Below are 22,323 nucleotides of genomic sequence, written 5' to 3' on the forward strand. Positions count from 1 at the left end.
GTAAACCCAGGTGGGAGGATTGCTTGAGGGCAGGAGTGCAAGACCAGTCTGGGCAATGTAGTGAGACCCCGTCTCTACAAAAAAATGTTAAAACTTATCCAGGTGTGGTGGCACACAACTGTAGTCCTTACTACTCAAGAGGCTGAGGCAAGAAGACTACTTTAGCACAGAAGTTCAAGTTTGCAGTGAGCTATGATGTCATTACTGCACCCCAGCCTATGAGACAGAGCAAGACACTGTCTCAAAAAACATGTATGACACATGAAATACACACACACATATACATACGCATACAAACAAAGAAAGATCAGGAAATTGTACTGTGAGGCTGATATGGAATAACAGATACAGATACAAAGATTACCACACAAATGAACATTGTAATTTTTAGAATCTTTGCTGCAAAATTCTTGAAAAATGTCTCTCGGGGTTTCTAAAAGGAATCCTGGCCAGGCCGGTGGTTCACGCCTATAATCCTAGCACTTTGGGAGGCTGAGGCGGGAGGATCACCTGAGGTCAGGAGTTCGAGACCGGTCTGGTCAACAGGGTGAAACCCCATCTCTACTAAAAATACAAAAAACAGCTGGGCTTGGTGCATGCCTGTCTGTACTTGGGAGGCTGAGGTAGGACAATTTCTTGAGCCTGGGAGGTCGAGGTTGCAGTGAGCCAAGATCACACCATTGCACTCCAGCCTGGACAACAAGAGTGATACTCCGTCTCAAAAACAAAAGAATCCTGATCAACATTTTGGCCTTTTCCAAACTATTAAATTATTATTATAAACATTAATTACTATACTATTGTAAAAAAGCACTAAACTATTTTTTAAATTATACATATAAATAGTAATAAAAATCTGAAGCCACCGAAAACCATGTATATAGTTGTGTATTTAGGTTTGATGCAAAAATTGAGTTTAAAAAATTTTTAATTTATATATCTTTTTGAGACAAGGTCTCACTATGTTGCTCAGGCTAGCCTTGAACTCCTGACTTCAAACAATCCCCCCACCTCAGCCTCTCAAAACACTGGTATTACAGACATAAGCCACTGTGCCCAGCTGCAAATATTTTACTTTTAATTAGAAAGTACTGTCATTATCATTTTTTGAAAGGCATTATTGAAATATATTTGTTATGAAGAATGGTCTGACCCAAAAATAATAAAAATTTAAAAATTAGAAGTATACAAAGAAATCTCATGCTTGGTGATATAAATAGGCATAAGGAGGAATTCACAAACTTTTGATATAAATAAATGATTACTTTCATCTAAACTAAATGTACATGATATAGAAAGATGACACTAATATATTGTTCAATTTAAAAAATAGGTTGCTTATACCCTATTGATTACATAAAAAAAACTTTTTTTAAAAGTTGCAGAACCGTATGTATAATATGGTCCTATTCATGTTGAAATAAAATACCATATATTGATTTGAGGGTGTGTATACGTATATGTGTATATTTGCATCTAATTTTTGAATCTACAAAGTATCTAAATTATTAACAGTGGTTACTCCAGGAGAATCAAACCACAAAAAATTAAAGCAATGTTTACTTTTTATTTCACATATTTCTGTATTAATTGCCTACGTACTACCTTTCATAACTTTTTCATCACCAATTTTAAAAATTATCTAAATGTACCATCTTTTCTTGCATTAAATTCAACACTTTAGTGAATTGATATTCAACACTTTAGTGAATTGAAATTCAACACTTTAGTGTGTCAATTTGCAATTATCCAACCCAAGGGGAAAACCAAACATGGCCCCAAACACTAATAGGTTATATTTGGCTTCCAAATACCTCATAGTTTTTGTTAAAGCATCTTTACTCAGAATATATCCCAGAGGAAGCATCTAAGTGGTACCCTGAAAAGTGTGGGATGAGAGTAGGCTGTATAATATCTATATAGTAAAGATAATCATCACTTTTAGTATTCACATATTACTTGACCACTCCCATGCTTTAACAACCATTGCCCCAGCCTGGGCAATATGGCAAAGCCCTGTCTCTACAAAAAATACAAAAGTGAGCCAGGCGTAGTGGTATATGTCTATAGTCCCAACAACTTGGGAGTCTGAGGTAGGAGGATCACCTGTGCCCGAGGAGGACAGAGGCTACAGTGAACTGAGATCATGCCACTTTACTCCAGCCTGGGTGACAGGGTGAGACCCCTCAAAAAAGAAAAAAAAACACTGTCAGTACATGTGGAACCAGATTTTTTTTTTCTTCTTTAAAAAAAAAAAAACGGGATAAATGTGCAGAACATACAGGTTTGTTACATAGATATACGTGTGCCATGATGGTTTGCTGGACCTATTGATCCATCCTCTAAGTTCCCTCCCCTCACTCCCACCTCTAACAGGCCCTGATGTGTGTTGTTCCCCTCTCTGTGTCCATGTGTTCTCATTGTTCAACCCCCACTTATGAGTGACAACATGTGATGTTTGGTTTTCTGTTCCTGTGTAAGTTTGCTGAGGATGATGGCTTCCAGTTTCATCCATGTCCCTGCAAAGGACATGATCTCATTCTTTTTTTATGGCAGCATAGTATTCCATGGTATATATGTACCACATTTTCTTTATCAAGTCTATCATTGATGAGCATTTCGGTTGTTTCCATGTCTTTGCTATTGTAAATAGTGCTGCAATAAACATCCAAGTGCATGTATCTTTATAGCAGAATGATTTATATCCCTTTGGGTATATGCCCAGTGATGGGATTGCTGGGTCAAACGGTATTTCTAGATCCTTGGGGAATCACCATACTGTGTTCCACAATGGTTGAACTAATCTACATTCCCACCAACAGTATAAAAACTTCCCTATTTCTCCACAGTCTCGCCAGCATCTATTGCTTCCTGGCTTTCTAATAATCACCATTTTGACTGACATGAGATGGTATCTCATTGTGGTTTTGATTTGTATTTCTCTGAAGATCAGTGATGTTGAGATTTTTTTCATATGTTTGTCGGCCATGTAAACACCTTCTTTTGAGAAGTGTCTGTTCACATCCTTTGCCTACTTTTTGATGGGGTTGTTTTTTTCTTGTAAATTTGCTTAAGTTCCTTGTAAATTCTGGATATTAGACTAGATTTTTTTTTCCCTCTGTTGCCCAGGCTGGAGTGCAGTGGTGCGATTTCAGCTCACTGCAACCTCCGGCTTCCAGGATTAAGCAATTCTCTGTCTCAGCCTCCTGAGTAGCTGGATTACAGGCACCCACCACCACGCCTGGATAATTTTTGTATTTTTGGTTTTTATTTTTTTTTTTTGAGATGGAGTCTCTCTCTGTCATCCAGGCTGCTGGAGTGCAGTGGCGTGATCTCGGCTCACTGCAACCTCCATCTCCCGGGTTCAAGTGATTCTCCTGCCTCAGCCTACTGAGTAGCTGGGACTACAGGCCACACCACCATGCCTGGCTAATTTTTTCTTTTTTTTGTATTTTTAGTAGAGACAGGGTTTTGGCATGTTAGCCAGGATGGTCTCGATCTCCTGACCTCGTGATCCGCCCACCTCGGCTTCCCAAAGTGCTGGGATTACAGGCGTGAGCCACTGTGCCTGGCTAGACCTGATTTTTTTTTTTTTTAAAGCATCCTGAGAGAACACAGGTACAGATTAACATAAAACACAGTTCTTAATTTCAAAGAATGAACCAAGTTGGAAAAATATTAAACCAAATTTTAGAAGACAGTGGAGGAGAGAAGAATAGGAAGCACTGTTAGTCTCTCATTCTTTCTTCCTTTCCGATTTATCTAATGATTCTTTCTACCTCAGCTCCTTAGTGAACTCACCAACAGAGGGTTTTTGGGCCCACTTGAAACATGCAAACCAAACAATGCCGCACCCTAAAAAAGGTTAGAATCATACCTTTTCCAAAATGAACTTGTTTAAATAAGGCATGTAGCCCTGGTTGGACACTGGCCCCTCATCATCATCCCTGAAGTGTTCTTCAAGGGCAACCGGGTCATGAGGAACCTTCAGCACCGTGCACAGGTTATGAGAAAGGACCTGCAGGGTAAAGAAAATCATTTAAAGGCTCCCACTAACCAGCATATGACACCTTCACCATGAATACAACATGCTGCTCCCTGTCCCAGGTAGAGAAAGATGGAAAACAAACTAGCAAAAACAGGGTGAGGGCTGCTCAGCTGCCACCCGCTACTTGTCACCTGTTATCCTTTCTCATTCCTCCCCAGTTTTGGTTCACTTAGAACTAGTCTCTATTACATGCCTACTATGAGCCAGGCTTCATGCAAGATCTGTGTTCTTTTACTAATCTGCCCACATCAGAAACAAAAGTAGGGGAAAGGGTAAGAGAATGTGTTCAAAATTAAACTTTTTGCCAAGTAGAGCAGGATCAGCCAATTAAAGCTGTTTAGAGAAAGAACCTGGTACTGGGCGTCTGCAGCCAGGGGTTCTGAACAAGAAGGCTGACCTGGGCAAGTCATAAGCTCTTCAGGCTTTAGTTTTCTCATTTATTCAATAGAAAGGGCCAATTATTATACAAATATACCAAATATTAGTTAGAAATCTCTAAGTTATCTAAATACCTCTAAAATTCTATGACTAGGCTAAATTTCAGCATGAGTATAAACGAACATAAATATAAAAAGAAAAAGAAATCAAGGGCCTGGATTAAAAATAGGAAAAAATTAAATAGCAAAAATAGGAGTCACCAATATGGTTAAAAATATTTTATAGAAAACTTGCATTCCATAGCATAAATACATATAAAGGGCTACAGATCTTGCAATAACCTAAGTGCACATTTCAGTGTCTAGGTACAGTAGTTGAATTAGCAGTCTGAGCTACTTTAGTACCAATCTTATTTTACATTGAATGAAAATTTAAAAATAGGCCGGGCGCGGTGGCTCACGCCTGTAATCCCAGCACTTTGGGAGGCCGAGGCGGGTGGATCATGAGGTCATGAGGTCAAGAGATCGAGACCATCCTGGTCAACATGGTGAAACCCCGTCTCTACTAAAAATACAAAAAAATTAGCTGGGCACGGTGGCGCATCCCTGTAATCCCAGCTACTCGGGAGGCTGAGGCAGGAGAATTGCCTGAACCCAGGAGGCGGAGGTTGCGGTGAGCCGAGATCGCGCCATTGCACTCCAGCCTGGGTAACAAGAGCGAAACTCCGTCTCAAAAAAAAAAAAAAAAAAAAAAGAAAGAAAATTTAAAAATAGAACTTAAGCCCCTTCCGTTTCATTTGTGCTTTCTGAACAGGTCAAATTACATGGCTAAGGCTGTACTTTCTGCAACAGAGAATCTTCCTAGTTGAACCCCAAGTAAAAATATTCCTTATTTTTCTCAGTCCTAAACATTGAACCTTAAGGAGTCACATTCATCTCAATAAATACTTTCATTTGCATTAAGCGAGTCCCTTTTTCTGCATACACATATTTCAGTTAGGAGTTTTTTTAAGATTAAAAATATTTAATCTATTAAAAATTTGCATATCGTCTTTCTAAAATTGTTTTGTTTCTCAAAGCTTCATTTATGTGAAGATCCTTTTCTACACACTCTACTGGTTTTAAGGAAGTAAGTTAAGGAAGTATATTCACAAATGGTTATAAATGCATTAATGAAGACTTTTATGAGCCTCTACAAAGCAGGCTGTGTTTCTCAAGCAAACCCTGTGTTTGCCAGTAAAGCACATGAAAAGAGTACGGTGGAGCTTTTATTGGAGAATCTTGCACCACAGTCAGCAAAATTTTAAATAGATATTTTATTTCTATTAGCCTAGTAAAACCTATATACTAAAGATCAATTTCAAGAATATAAAGTGCTTAAAAACTGTAAAGTGCTATGGAAATACAAGTATTAAAGAAATGAAATGCATATTTCTCAGATCAAGTTCAAATGTCATTCAGATTTTAAAATCATTTGGAATTTTATCCAAGTAACAATTCCCAATTACTGGTTAAATTACGGTATATCCATAAAACATAAAAACCATGAGAAAGCTTGCTATGTACTGATATTAAAAGATCTCCAACATAAATTAAGTGAAAAAAAACAAGGTACCTAAGAATATGTATGCCCTCTTTTGTGTAAAAGAAAAAGGGGGAAGAAAAGAAATTCTGGAGAGATATATAAGAACTAATAACTGTGAAGGGAAGACAAGTTTGATGAGACCAAGGTTAGAAAAAGACTTTGCTGCACCTCTTCTTTGTATTAAGTTTTTTAAAAAAATAATAATAACCTACTCAAAAATGTAATACATATTTTAAAAATTAAATATATATATATATATTTTTTAAGTGGCCAGCCTAAGATCACATAGATCAATCTATTTATCTTCATAGTCTGTACTTTTTCTTCTACATTAACCTGCTCACCAAAGATGAGGTGTAAAAGGAAGACATATTTCACAGCAATGTAGCATGACTAATGGATGAGTGCACTGTAAGGGCAATAAATGAGTTCATAAAAGGAGAAATAGTGTTACAGTGACTTCACAGAGGAAGTAAAATGTAACTTATGGCTTACAGGATAAATAAGGATAGCTTTAGGATAGGAATAGAGGCAAATAGGAAAATTTCCAGATAGGAGAATAGCATGATAAAAGTAGTTGATTAATGCAAGGCCCTCAGGAAACAAAAACCATCTCTTCCATACCCACCCTGTTCTCTACCTTTCTGTTTCATAGACCCTCCAACCAAAGTCCTGGCAGGGGCCTTGGATGTCATATTGTCATCCTCATCTTATAAATGGTGAATACAGACTCACAGTTATTAAATTTGTTTTTCTTGACTGAAATTACTGAGAAGAACTGAGACTAGAACTCAGATTTTATAATCTCTGATCCAGTACTCTCTAGTAATAAACATTATGTCTTCAGTTCTCTAAAGGCAGCAACGCTCTTTGTACATATAGATGCTTAGTTTGATTCAGTGATCCCACTGAAGAAGATTTAGATTTGAACTCAAAGACTTCAGCCTTGGACAATTAAACAGCACTCTTGTTAAACACAGGGATGGCTAAATTCAGTGATAATTTTCTTAACCATTTTTATTTAGTTAAGCAAACTGTGAGGAAGGCAGCACATTATACAAGGCACCTGGAGGAGAACTGCACTCCAATGTCTCTGCATCCTCATCACAAATGAGGAGTTGGACTTGTTTGTAAAACCCTTAACTGTCAACACAAAGTCATTTCATAATTTGGATAAGAAGTCCAGCTTTGTGACAGCTTTTTCACTGTTAGTAAGGTCTATAAAAGGGAAGTCTTCTTCAGAAAATATAACAGGCCAGGCATGGTGGCTCATGCCTATAATCCTAGCAATTTAGGAGGCTGAGGCAAGCAGATAGCTAGAGGCCAGAAGTTCAATACCAACCTGGATGACACGGCAAAACACCACCTCTATAAAAAATACAAAAGCTAGCTGGGTGTGGTGGCACATGCCTGTAGTCCCAGCTACCTGGGAGGCTGAGATGGGAGGCTGAGGTGGGAGGTTCACCTGAGCCTGGGGAAGTGGAGGCTGCATTGGGCCATGATCATACCACTGGACTCCAAACATGGCAACAGAGGGGATCTCATCTCAAAAATTGATTAATTATAATAATTGATTAGTTATAATATATGTATATACAAAACAAAACTGAATAAACCATCAATGAAAAAGTGTTTCTAAAAGAGGAAAAAACCTGTGTACTATCTTTAAAACTTTTTATCAGCAACCTTTCTTTAAAGCTTACACCGTATCTCAAGGATTTTTTTCTTTTTTAAGATTTATTTTTCTTTTTTAAAAATCGAGATGGGAGTCTCACTATGTGTGCCCAGGCTGGTCTCAAACTCCTGGGCTCAAGTGATCCCCCCACCTCAGTCTCCCAAGTGCCAGGATTATACACATGAGCCCCTATGCCCAGCCTCAAAGGCTTTGTTTGTTTGTTTTTGTTTTTTGAGGCAGAGTCTCACCCTGTCACCCAGGCTGGAGTGCAATGGCATGATCTCAGCAACCTCCGCCTCCCAGGTTCAAGCGATCTTCCCACCTCAGTCTCCCAAGTAGCTGAGATTACAGGCACCTGCCACCACACCCAGCTAACTTTTGTATTTTTAGTAGAGATGAAGTTTCACCATGTTGGCCAGACTGGTCTCAAACTTATGACCTCAAGTGAGCCATCCACCTTGGCCTGCCAAAGTACTGGGATTACAGGCATGAACCACCACACTTGGTCAAGGTTTTCTTTTTATAGAAACAAAATATACAAGAAATCAAATTTTTGATGGTCGGAATATTAACTAGTAAAAAAAAGTAAAAGCTCCTCCATAAACTTACACAGTAATTTATCCTTTTTCAAGTAGATTCATACCATCTGTTAATTTGTTTTAGCCTCTCCACAGGGAGAGTAGATATTATTGCTATTTTACAGATGAAGAGGCTGAGTCAGAGACTACGAGATGTATCCCAAATCACAGAGTTTTACATGTGGTGAAACTGGGATTAGACCCAAGTCTCCCACTCTGGTGTCCTTTCCATGCTTTGCTACCTTCCCTCTGTTTCTGGAAAAACAGATAGCCCTGCCTATACAAAGATGGACATGCCCACAAGTTGTTTCTAAATTGCAGTGATGTGCTGGTGCTGTCCCACCAGCCCCACCAAATCAGCTCCACAGAGCCCAACAGAGATGATTGGCACTATTCAGCAGAGCCAAGCTAGAGCCAGTGGCAAGGAAGTCCATGTACCTAGATGTCTGGGACCATTCTCTCTGGGAGCCCTTATCTCCCAGCACCCTAACCCTCTGGGGGAATCTGCTCTAAGAGGCACTAACCCTTTCTCCAGATGAGGAAGCTGAAAAGCAGATTAAGACAAAAGCAATCAGAAAGAGGACTACAAGTTATTTATTTGTAAAAGGATTGCCCCAAATCACTCTAATCAGGGTGTTTGCAAGTTTCTTGAAAAAGCTGAATTTAGCCCACTTCAAATGCCTGCTCCTCCAAAGGCCATTCTTTCAGCACCCACATAATTGCTAAGCAACTTTGCTCTCATTCCCCTGATTTGAAGAATAAACTATTGTTACCACAATAACAGAACCATATCCATGCCAGAAATCCATCTCTCCAGTTCCCTCATGGCTGTCTGCAGTTGCCTTTGCAGGGCCTCTGCTGATGAGATGACTAATGAACTGCATGAGCCCTGCTCGTGTGGTCTGTTCCTGTTTTCAGTGGTTTGCTTGCCATTTACCACTTTTAAGCATTTTGCTCCAGCCATCATGAAAATGAAATCAAGGATGGTGAACAGTGTTTTAACATACAAGTAAGTAATGAGTAATGTTCACCTTCCTTTCTCCAAAAATGCAGAGATTCTTAAAAGTTCTTTAAAATGTGCCCCCCAGGAACACAGTTTCCCTTTACAGGATGTGCGTAATGGGCAAGATTCAACATTGAAAAAAAAGTGGGATAGGGATTTCTATTCCAAAAGACTTATCTGAACCAACACAATTATAGACCTGTAATTCATAATGGGCAATCTTTTTTTTAAAACATAAAAATTCCTGTCTGACTTATAAAATTTCAAGCTAATGGCACATTACCAGAAAATTCTTCCTAACAATGAACCAGCATGACCAACTTCCTCCTACAGCTATGCCCTGCCTTAGGAGCATTGTCTACTCTAAGTCCTGCCCATTACCGCATGGACTCATTTTCCCCTTCCAAACGTCTTTTCATCCTGCTTGTCACTGCTTAAGTCTTGCTTGCTTTCTCTTATGTTATCTTTAATCTATCCAGTCTCAAAAATCTCAAAGTCACTGTTGACACTGCTCACAATTAAGTGCAATCAATTACCACCCTAGACATTTACACCAAATTAATCTTCAAGTATCGCTAACATCATGTTATCCCCCTGCCTAAAAATCACCAGAAGATTACAGAAGTAAAAACTAAGGAAATATGTGAGTTCCATATTTAAGTCACTCCACAGGCCAGCCCGCTTCACCTTCCTTATTTCTTCCTACTCCTCTGCACCAACCAGACAAATCCAGCCAAATAACTTACTAACTGTATCCCAGGCCCTTTCTCCCCTGGGCCCTTGCTCAATTTACCCCCAACTCCTTTCCTACCTAACATAAATGCCATCTCTTTCTGAAGCCTTCATCACCCAAACCAAGATTATCTTTCCTCACTCTGTTTCCCAAGCAGTACCTCTTGTGCCAACTACCACACATGATTTTTATCTCCTGTAAAACTGTACATTTCTAAAAGGCCCATATCTTACCCATCATTGCATGCCCACAGCACCTAGCATGCTGCCCAGAATCCAGAATCCTTTAATAACTGCTGAGTGAATTATTTCTGAAAATTTTCTTAACACTAAAGCCATGATACTTTAATATTAACAACAATCTTAGAAAATATACTATTTCTATCTCCTTACTTCACAGATAAAAAGACTGGGGCCTGAGATTTGGCCTAAGTTACACAATAATTTGCAACAAAGTAGGGACTAGAACTCAAATCTCTAAGCTGTCTGTCCCACAGTGATGCCCTGTGCTGGAAACATTTCCCTTCTGCCTGGTCACATCCTTCAAGATTGGGTCATTCATAAATTCTAGGAAATCTTCACTGATTACCACCCTGCACCATGAACTCCTATTCAGCATACAACTATGTTCTGTTTCAGATGCTAATGATATCTCAAATATCTAACTGTAGACCAATATGGGAGAAAACAAATATTTTCCTTCTGCATCCTTCAGTGACTAGCATTGGGCTAAGGGAAGACTCAGTAAGAGCAGAACACTTACAGACAGATTAAGGAAGAGTAACTCAAAGTCATCTGTTGGAATGTTGTCCACAGAATACACATGCCACTAAACTACAGCATGGATGGCACTGGATTACAGTCTAACTGAACCACCTTTTTAAAGTTATTTTGGATAACTTACCAACTTAGCCCTCTTCAGAAACTAAACAGAAAATACCGGTAAATTTGACCACATAAAAATGCTTATTTTTTTTTTAAAAAAAGAAAGAAACCATAAACAAACGAAAAGGGCAAATGGCTCCAATAGTCAAATCATTCTTGTAGGCATGAATAGAAAATTCACAAAAGACACTAATCACTAATAAATAAATGATATCTTCCAAGTTCAGGTGGGACTCCTGGGACCTTTAACTTTCAGATTATACAACTAAGGCATAATGTTGTTTGTTGTGTACTATATTTGGTATAACTTTTATTACTGTTTCTCTACTAAGAACTCTCTTTAAATGTGGTTTGTTATTGTGATACTTCTTACAAGGAAACTATACTGGAACAGTTTCAAATTGTACATACTATATAAAGTTTGTCCTCTGAATGGGTTCCTTGTTTCTACATAGAATTTCATAGCTTTCAGTATCATGTAACTAAAAATTAAACCCCACCTTTTACTTCAAAAATACGTAAATAAAATAAAATATAGGAAAAGATGCTTACTCTTGCTAGCAATTAAAAGAATGCACATTAAAAGAGCTATTACTTTTTGACTAAGCAATTAATATCTGGTGTTTCAGCAGATATAAGGGAGTAAAGACTGCCAATATCCTTGGCCGGGTGTGGTGGCTCACGCCTGTAATCCTAGCATTTTGGGAGGCTGAGGCGGGCAGATCACCTGAGGTAGGGAGTTTGAGACGAGCCTGACCAACATGGAGAAACCCTGTCTTTACTAAAAATACAAAATTAGCTGGGCATGGTGGCACATGCCTGTAATCCCAGCTATTTGGGAGGCTGAGGCAGAAGAATTGCTTGAGCCCAGGAGGCAGAGATTGCAATGAGCAGAGATCACGCCATTGCAATCCAGCCTGGGCAACAAGAGCGAAACTCCATTTCAAAACAAAAAAGACTGCCAACGTCCAGCACTGCAGAAGGTACAGAGCAGGTTTTCTCAACCTCGGTAGTACTGACATTCTGGGCTGAATAATTATTTGTCTGGGGGACAGGATAGGTAACCTACGCATTGTACGATGTATACTAGTATCCTGGGTTAAAAACATTTAAAACATCTCAAATATCTGTGAATAGGAAATGGTTAAATAAAGCATGATGCATCAACACAATAAAATACTTCACAGTCATTATAAAGGATGGTGTCTGTATCTACATTCATTGATACAGGAAAGATGACCCTAACATAATGGTTAAGAAAAGAGACTACAGGCAAGGCACAGTGGCTCATACCTGTAATCCCAGCATTTAGTGAGGCCAAGGCAGGAGGATCACTTGAGCCCAGGAGTTGAAGACCAGCCTAGGCAACAACGTAAGACCCTATCTCTCCAAAAAATACAAAAGTTGGCTGAAGCGGGTAGCATGTGCCTGTGGTCCCAGCTACTTGGGAGGCTGAGGTAGGAGAATCAAATGAGCCCAGGAGGTTGAGGCTGCAGTGAGCTGTGATGGCACCACTGTACTTCAGCCCAGGCAACTGAGCGAGACCTGTCTCACAAAAAAAAAAAAAAAAAGAAAGAAAGAAAAGAAGATACAAAAGCATATGAAATATGACCCTATTTATACAAAAGGACATATATGTCTGTGTATTTGCACGTGTGTATGCATGTGTGTATATGACAGAGGGAGGAGAAAGAGAGGTACATTAAGAAAGATAATCACTGAAAAGTTAATTGCATCTGCCTTTGATGATAGAATTTGAGTGTTTTACTTTGGACTCTGTACTTTAATACATTGTTTGAGTATTCTATGTATTACCTTTTAATCAGAAAAAAAATGAATATTTTGTATTTTAATATTTTATATATTTTTAATAGAAAATTTAAAAATTAAGTAGGGCTGAGGGCTTGCTATGGTCTGAATGTGTCCCCCAAAATTCATATATTGAAACTTAATTGCCAATATGTCAGTATTAAGAGGTGAGGCCTTTAGGTGGTGATTAAGTCAAGAGAGCGGAACTCTCGTGAATGCGATTAGTGACCTTATAAAAGAGGTTAAAAGGAGTTCCCTAGTCTCTTTTGCCCTTCTGTCACGTGAGGATACAACAACAGGGAACTATCTTGGAAGCAGACAGTAAGCCATCACCAGACACTCAATCTGCCAGCATCTTGATCTTAGACTTTCCAGTATCCAGAACTGTGATAAATAATTTTCTATTATTTATAAATTACCTAGTCTGTGGTATTTTGCTGCAGTATCAGGAATAGGTGAAAATAGGGAGAAAACAAAAAGGTCAGGCCGGGCGCAGTGGCTCATGCTTGTAATCTCAGCACTTTGGGAGGCCGAGGCAGATGGATCATGAGGTCAGGAGTTCAGCCTGGCCAAAACAGTGAAACCCCATCTCTACTAAAAATACAAAAATTAGCTGGGCATGGTGGCGGATGCCTGTAATCCCAGCTACTTGGGGGGCTGAGGCAGGAGAATCGCTTGAACCTGGGAGGCGGAGGTTGCAGTGAGCCGAGATCACACCATTGCACCCCAGCCTGGGCGACAGAGCTAGACTCTGTCTCAAACAAAAAAAAAGAAAAAAAGAAAATTAAAAGATCATTGTAGAACTATAAAGCTGATAAAAATTAACCCATGTGTTATCCACAAAGTATGCTTTGCCATGCCTCTTTTAAAAAGCCACCCTATGGAGGCTGCAGTGAGCCGAGATGGTGCCACCGCACTCCAGCCTGGGCACAGAGCGAGACTCCATCTCAAAAAAAACAAAAGCCACCCTAATGCGCAACAAAGTCCCCCAATTTGGGACAGAATCCTGAGAGTCCAGTCCCACTGAAATATTGCACAAATATCTTTTAAGAAGGTAAATCATTTGTGAGAAGATTTAACTCCAGCAAGCTTCTTTATCTTTCTCACTACTCTATAAGTTCCTTAAAGAGAGGGTCTGTATTTTAGCCATCTGTGCAGTACCAAAACCTAATGAAGTACCTAATGAGAGAGCTGTTCAACAAATATTTGCTAAATTAGTCCCATCTAAGAATTTTCAAGAATGTTTTTCTTTTTTTAAATTTCATTTTGCTACTTTACAGTCTTCATCTAGATCTGGGTCTTTGCATTTATTTTACTATACTACCATGTTTCTAGAAGAATATTTAATTGGAATCTCTAGTTCAGATTACTTTCAGAGTGAAAAACAACACCTCCATTAGTTGTTAACACCACCAGAACTAGTCAAGCATAACTCGTCTGGCCTGAGATCTAGTAGAGCAGTCCAGTTCCTTAAAAATCTAGTATAGACTTCTGAGAAAAGAACACAGTAAGAATTAACAAGCATGTGTGAGATAAGACTCTATAATAGAAGAGGGGGCTCTGAGTTGTGACTCCTTGACTATCACCTTCCCTGGAAGTTTAATTTAGTACCTTCATCTCCAAGAGAAAATGTGAAGTCACAGTGTGCACTCAAGGTGATGATGTGCACTCAAGGCAGTGACAAAGATCACAAATCTGGCTGGACGCAGTGGCTCAGGCCCGTAATCTCAACTCTGGGAGGCTGAGGCAGGAGGATCACTTGAGGTCAGGAGTTTGGGACCAACCCAGGCAACATAACAAGACCTGTCTCTATGAAAAATACAAAAATCAGCAAGGCATGGTGGCACACACCTGTAATTCCAACTACTTGGCAGGTGAGGTGGGAGGACCACTTGAGCCTAGGAGTTCAAGGTTGCAGTGAGCCATAATTGCATCACTGCACTCCGGCCCCCTGTCTCAAAAAGAAAAATTTTTTTAATTTAAGAAAGATCACAAATCTGAAGCCATTAAAATATATAGAAATCAAAGATATGTAAAATAAAATTAAAAATAAAAGAATGAAGGGAGAGGGAGGGAGAAAGAAAAAAAAGATTAAAAAAAGAAAACAGGCCGGGCACAGTGGCTCAAGCCTGTAATCCCAGCACTTTGGGAGGCTGAGGCGGGTGGATCACGAGGTCAAGAGATCGAGACCATCCTGGTCAACATGGTGAAACTCCGTCTCTACTAATACAAAAAATTAGCTGGGCACGGTGGCGCGTGCCTGTAATCCCAGCTACTCAGGAGGCTGAGGCAGGAGAATTGCCTGAACCCAGGAGGTGGAGGTTGCGGTGAGCCGAGATCGCGCCATTGCACTCCAGCCTCGGTAACAAGAGCGAAACTCCGTCTCAAAAAAAAAAAAAAAGAAAAAAGAAAAGAAAATAAGGCCAGGCGCGGTGGCTCATGCCTGTAATCCTAGCACTTTGGGAGGCCAAGGCGGGCGGATCACGAGGTCAAGAGATCGAGACCATCCTGGCCAACATGGTGAAACCCCGTCTCTACTAAAAATACAAAAAAATTAGCTAGGTGTGGTGGCGCACGCCTGTAGTCCCAGCTACTCGGGAGGCTGAGGCACAAGAATTGCTTGAACCCGGGAGGTGGAGGTTGCAGTGAGTCAAGGTCACACCACTGCACTCCAGCCTGGCGCCTGGTGATGGAGTGAGACTCTGTCTCAAAAAAGAAAATAAAAGAATGAAATAAAAAATCACAAATCTGAGGTTTCCCTTAGCTGCCCCATCTCCTCACCAACCTGACCCCGCATGGTCCCTATAATACGACTTCTATCCCTGTCAATCTCTTGAAATTGCTTTTCTAAATGGGTTCTGAGACAGACACAGAGATGCACCACTCAGATGCCCCCTCAAGAAGGTAACTGCTACCCAGCTATAAGGGCTGTGTTAAGCTGACAGCCTCCAGCTACCTTCAGGGTCTCAGTGACAGAGAAGGGTGGTAGGATCACTTTTCCCCAATGTGGGAGTCCCATAAAGGGCAATCTTTGCTTCAGAGCTCCTGGTTTTGCCAACTCCATATTATGGTTTGACAGCTCCTTTTCCCAATTCCACTTCCTCTCTCCCACCCTACAGGTAACACTTTTGTATTCCTAACACTATCTTAGCATTGGCTTCCTGGAGAATCCATGCTGGGACAGATAACTTCTGGCCAAGTCACTCTCCCAAAGGTCTGGCAGTTGGCAGTCTGAATCACCCACTCCTGATTTTTTGGTCCCTGATATACCATTTTCTTTTCTTTCTTTCTTTTTTTCTTTTCTTTTTTTGAGACAGGGTCTTGCTCTGTTGCTCAGGCTGGAGTGCACTACCATGATCTGGGCTCACCACAGCTCAACCTCCTGGGCTCAAGCATTCAGCTGGGACTACAGGCACCTGCCACCATACCCAGCTAATTTTTCTATTTTTTGTAGAAAGAGGTTTCACCATCGTGTCCAGGCTGGCCTTGAACTCCTGAGCTCAAGCCATCCACCTGTCTCAGTCTCCCAAAGGGCTGGAATTATAGGCATGTACGAGCGCACCTGGCCCAGATAGAATATTTTCTAAGTTCTTCAAAGATGCCTTTACGCAATCACATCCATCATCCCTCATTCTCCCAATCTGGTCATTTCCCAAAGGTCAATTTTCAGCCCTGAGTACTTCTTTAATTTCTTATTAGGAAGTGCTTTTGGCCAGGCACAGTGGCTCACACCTATAATCCCAGCACTTTCGTAAGCCGAGGCAGGCAGATCATGTAGGCCAGGAGTTCAAGACCAGCTTGGCCAACATGGCAAAACCCCATCTCCACTAAAGACACAAAAATTAGCTGGGTGAGGTGGTGTACACCTATAATCCCAGCTGCTTGGGAGGCTGAGGTACGAGAACCACTTGAACCTGGGAAGTGGAGGTTATAGTGAGCTGAGATTGTGTCACTGCACTCCAGCCTGGGCAAAAGAGCAAGAGCCTGTCTCAAAAAAAAAAAAAAAAAAAAAAAGTAAAGACATTCTGTGTTTATGAATCAAAAGACTTAATTAAATTTTTTTAAATTTTATCTCATAAATTTAAAAATTTATAAAAAGAAAAAAAGAAAGTGCTTTTATTCTGACAACCATAAGTCATCTCTATTCAAATGATTCATAGATAGATCTCTTTCTGATCTTGACCTCTCCAATAAGCTCTGGTTTATATCACTAAACAATACTAGAGATTTCTATTCTAAATCTGCCTCACGTCCAAAAGATCCAAATGAGATCTCGTCACCTTTCTCCCCAAAATAGGTTTGCCACCCTGATTCTGAGTTTGGTATCACCATAGCCTTAACAAAACTATGGTCTCTTCTTGTATCCCTTTTTCATATAGTTTGTCCATTTTCTGAATCTAATTCAGCCCCAGCCAATGCCAACTCCTCTCTCTACCGCATGAGCCACTCTGTCACCTTCAGGCTAACGAGGCAGAGAGTGTGAGGCTGGAGAAACAAGGGCTCCTCCCCTCACCTCCCAGTACCAGGTCCCATTCTTCCCTCTCAGGCCCCAACAAAGAGTTGCTGCACAACAACCACTCCTCAGAATATAACCATGGTAAACACATCAAGCTACAAGGTTCAGTTAGAAGGCTAAACCTCAAAGAGCGTGTCTGCTACCCTACATTTTACAAATGAGGAAACTGAAGCCCAGCAAAAAGAAGTAACGTCCTATGACCACACAAGTAATGGAGTACAGATAACTCTCCTTACTCCCCAACTCCTCTCTCTCTCAACACTTTTCATGTTCCTCTAAAGGTTTTACTTTCTCAATCTTTCATCATAGTTTTCTTACAGAGGAATTTCACACCTCCTTTTCAAATTAGTGGCAAATGTCTCCTCCTCTAGGAAGCATTCTCTGACCTAACTCCTCCAATCCTCACCCCAAGCTAAACAGGTTTCCTTCCTCTGCATTCTGCCTTCTGTATCTCACTGTATTTGAATTGCCAGTTTGCTCATCTGTATCACTCACAAGATTTTAAGCTCTATAGGGGAGGGTATATAACTATTTTAATTTCCATGGCCACCACTCCTGCTTCATACTCACCAACTTACCCAGACTTCATAGCATCCCTCTTACCAGTCTCCCAATCTCCAGCCTTTCACCTTCAGTCATCATACCCACATCATCAGAATAATTTTAAAACCATATCTCTGCCATATATCTACCTAAAGACTTTAAATGACTTACCCTCTTTATAGGGTCAATTCTGAACTAATCATTCTAACACAGACTGTCAGTCAATAAACATATATTAACCACCTATTCTGTGCAAAAACATTCAAAGACATCTAAAATATTGCCCCATCTCTCTTAAAATCCTAATTCTCCACTTTGCATCAAAACAAACCTTCTACTCCACTCACAGTATTTCCTTTCTGCTCAAACACTCCAAGTTGAGGCTCTTGCTCTTAATTTACAGTGCTACCACCATATTTGTCAGCTTTCTGCAACTATACTGGACAAGATCTGCCCTGTTCTCTCATGACCTTGAGAGCTTGTTTGGAAGTTCTAGCAGGGGGATAACAGCTACTCATATACCCTTGACAGAAGACTGGTCATCCTCTATCGAGGATGGTCACATTGGGAGGGACAAACATGGAGCAGAGGGGGAGGAAGGGACACCCACCTAGCCAGCCAGATCAGCCAAATCAACCCTGGTGATCAATGGGGTGACAGATGTCACAGCCAGATCACCCTCACATTTGCCATTCCTTCAAAAAACAGCTGAAGTTCTATCTCCTTCATGAAACTTTGTCTGCAACTGTCTATATCCTTTTCTCTATTTACCCTGAACTTCTACAGCAGTTCTGGCCAATGGAAATATACTGCAAACCATATTATGAAATTTAAAATTTTTAAAGCCACATTTACAAAAAGAAAAAAGGAACAGGTAATATTAACTTTAATACTATATCCAAAATATTATAATGTAAACATATAATCAGTATTTTTCTCTTTTTTTTTTTTCAGTCTTTCTAAGGTTCAATTCAGGTATTCAGTATTTTTAAAAATTACACCTGTTATCCCAGCACTTTGGGAGGCCGAGGTGGGTGGATGAGGAGTTCGAGACCAGGAGTTCAAGACCAGGAGGTCAGGAGTTCGAGACCAGCCTGGCCAACATGGTGAAACCCTGTCTCTACTAAAAATACAAAAATTAGCCTGGTGTGGTGGCGGGTGCCTATAATCCCAGCTACTTGGGAGGCTGAGGCAGAAGAATCACTTGAACCCAGGAGGTGGAGGTTATAGTGAGCCGAGATCATGCCACTGCACTCCAGCCTGGGTGACAAGAGAGAAACTCCATCTCAAAATAAATAACAAGACATGTTACTCTTGTTTTGGTACTAAGTCTTTAAAATCCAAGCATATTTTATACTTCAAGTACATTTCAACTCAGGCTTACGACTTTTCAAGCACTCAACAACCTAATGTGGCTATTGGCTAACACAACACTAAATGGTATGGCTTAGAGTGCCCATCTTCAACACTCTCTAGAACTTGCTTATATATTGCATTGTTGTCTTCATTTTATGTATTATCTTCTTGATTACATCACACAGTCCTCACAGTAAGGGACAATGTTGCATGTTTTTTTCTTCCCTGGGGTGCCTAACAAAAAGTGTTCAGTAGACTGAAACCTTCAAGTTCATATCATGTTTTATAAATTAATTTTCTTCAACATCAGTGTTTGGTAGAAAATAAGACAGAATTTCTGGTGTCACAAATAAAGATTGTAAGCTCTATTATAATCTCAAAATATAAAAAGCAAAGGAAGCTTCCCAAAGTCACCCAGGTAAAGGACCTCATAATTCCAATCTAGTCTGATATACTAACCGTTTGGTATCCTATCACCTAACAGTGTTTCTCAAATCAACACTAAAGATGATCACTGAGACTGGAGTCAGCTGCCCACCAGCTCCTATTCTCAAATTCAGGGTTACAGCCACCTGGCTGAGTATCCATCACCCTAGGAACTGAAAGAATTGATGGAGATGTGCTGCCTGCCAAGGCAGACAGTGCCCCATCCTCTCACAGCTGCCTATTCAGTGGAATGTAATACCTTCCAACACTGTCCATATGACCAGAACAACTTTCATCCTAACTAGTGTTACTTCTGGCTGCTATACCATGCCCACATAATACCATTCTCCTCTTTCAAATCAAACTTGTAAAGCTAATTATTCCAAAAGAAGCAAATGGTATAGAAAACAGAATAGTCTTAAGATGAAAAAATTAGTTTTTCTAATATTGCAGAAATCTCTCCTTAACCACAAGATCTCCTTATATGAAATTCAAGTATACATACGGATTTCCTTTTAAATATCTCTCCTTGAACTGTTGAGAACTGCAGCATCCAGTAGACACAGATTTTGAGTTTAAAAATAAAAAAAGGAACACAAAGGTGGAATGTGAGAAGAAGGAAATAAAACAGAAGGTAGAGCAGGAAAAATAGTTTTATGAAATGCAGCCATGGGGAAGAAAAAGGAAGCTGAGACAAGGATCTACCCTAGGCTTGTGTTGTGCGATGGGAACAGGGACATCCCTAAGAGGGACAAAGGAGGCTAATGTGCTAATAATCACCACTGAGGGGACTAAGGTTTTATAATAACTCTCACAGTGGGAAGGAATGAAAAATACCTATTGAGTGATGGCAAGCTGAGTACGTGGGAGAAGGTCACTCAAAGGCTATTCTGTCTCTGGCTTTGTTACTATGTACCTCTGAGACCATGGTGAGACCACAAAGGAAATACAAAATGGCGACCACAGAGGTTAAGAACTCTGAGTCATAAAATCAGAAATGTACTATTAAGATGGAAGGTCAAATACCAAAAAAAAAAAAAAGCACTTCACAGTTTGCATGTTATTTTCGATAAAAGTACATGTATTTCCAAGATACGTTCGTCAGTTTGTTCCTTTCTGCCCGTGGACGCCGCCGAAGCAGCATCGTTAAAGTCTCTCTTCTCCCTGCGATCATGTCTAAGTCAGAGTCTCCTAAAGAGCCGGAACAGCTGAGGAAGCTCTTCATTGGAGGGTTGAGCTTTGAAACAACCGATGAGAGCCTGAGGAGCCATTTTGAGCAATGGGGAACGCTCACAGACTGTGTGGTAATGAGAGATCCAAACACCAAGCGATCCAGGGGCTTTGGGTTCGTCATGTATGCAACTGTGGAGGAGGTGGATGCAGCCATGAATGCAAGGCCACACAAAGTGGATGGAAGAGTTGTGGAACCAAAGAGAGCTGTCTCAAGAGAAGATTCTCAAAGACGAGGTGCCCACCTAACTGTGAAAAAATTATTCGTTGGTGGCATTAAAGAAGACACTGAAGAACATCACCTAAAAGATTATTTTGAACAGTATGGAAAAATTGAAGTGATTGAAATCATGACTGACAGAGGCAGTGGCAAGAAAAGGGGCTTTGCCTTTATAACCTTTGACGACCATGACTCTGTGGATAAGATTGTCATTCAGAAATACCATACTGTGAATGGCCATTAACTGTGAAGTTAGGAAAGCCCTCTCAAAGCAAGAGACAGCTAGTGCTTCATCCAGCCAAAGAGGTCGAAGTGGTTCTGGAAACTTTGGTGGTGTTGGTGGAGGTGGTTTCGGTGGGAACGACAACTTTGGTCATGGAGGAAACTTCAGTGGTCATGGTGGCTTTGGTGGCAGCCGTGGTGGTGGTGGATATGGTGGCAGTGGGGATGGCTATAAGGGATTTGGTAATGATGGAGGCAATTTTGGAGGTGGTGGAAGCTACAATGATTTTGGCAGTTACGACAATCAGTCTTCAAATTTTGGACCCATGAAGGGAGGAAACTTTGGAGGCAGAAGCTCTGGCCCCTATGGTGGTGGCAGCCAATACTTTGCCAAACCACGAAACCAAGGTGGCTATGGCGGTTCCAGTAGCAGCAGTAGCTATGGCAGTGGCAGAAGATTTTAATTAGGAAACAAAGCTTAGCAGGAGAGGAGAGCCAGAGAAGTGACAGGGAAGCTACAGGTTACAACAGATTTGTGAACTCAGCCAAGCACAGTGGTGGCAGGGCCTAGCTGCTACAAAGAAGACATGATTTAGACAAATACTCATGTGTATGGGCAAAAAACTCGAGGACTGTATTTGTGACTAATTGTATAACAGGTTATTTTAGTTTCTGTTCTGTGGAAAGTGTAAAGCATTCCAACAAAGGGTTTTAATGTAGATTTTTTCTTTTTCTTTTCTTTTTTTGTACCCATGCTGTTGATTGCTAAATGTAATAGTCTGCTCGTGACGCTGAATAAATGTCTTTAAAAAAAAAAAGTACATGTATTTCCAAAAATAAAAAAAAAACACAAAAATGTCCAAGTTATCTCACTGAAAAGTTTCTAGCAAATAAGAAATAGAAACTAGAAATAATCCAACATTTGGAGAGAGATCCAAGATGGCCGATTACTAACAGCTCAGGATTGTAGCTCCCAGTGAAAATGCAGAGAATGAGAGGATGCCACACTTTCAGACGAATTTTTGTTGCTCATGGACCAGGAGATTCCCAGCGGAGGAGCCCCACAGGTCACCAGTGCAACTCTTGTAGCCAGCATGGCAGTTTTACCGGTGGCCCAG

The 22,323-nt window shown here is 40.4% G+C and overlaps 1 protein-coding gene and 1 pseudogene across 2 annotated transcripts in view; one reads left to right on the plus strand and one right to left on the minus strand.

Moving 5' to 3' along the window:
* SWAP70 (switching B cell complex subunit SWAP70) overlaps positions 1–22,323 on the minus strand; it is a 157,575-nt gene that overhangs the window by 57,173 nt on the left and 78,079 nt on the right. For both annotated transcript variants that reach the window (XM_021675143.2, XM_012456683.3), the window contains exon 2: positions 3,878–4,018. In XM_021675143.2, the coding sequence (XP_021530818.1) occupies positions 3,878–4,018 (141 nt within the window). The remainder of the gene's footprint in view (positions 1–3,877; positions 4,019–22,323) is intronic.
* LOC110569190 (heterogeneous nuclear ribonucleoprotein A1-like) lies at positions 20,645–21,914 on the plus strand (annotated as a pseudogene).

Source organism: Aotus nancymaae, unplaced genomic scaffold (assembly GCF_030222135.1).
Source record: "Aotus nancymaae isolate 86718 unplaced genomic scaffold, 86718_ANA_hifiasm-v0.15.2.pri h1tg000059l, whole genome shotgun sequence".
Classification (NCBI taxonomy): Eukaryota; Metazoa; Chordata; class Mammalia; order Primates; family Aotidae; genus Aotus; species Aotus nancymaae.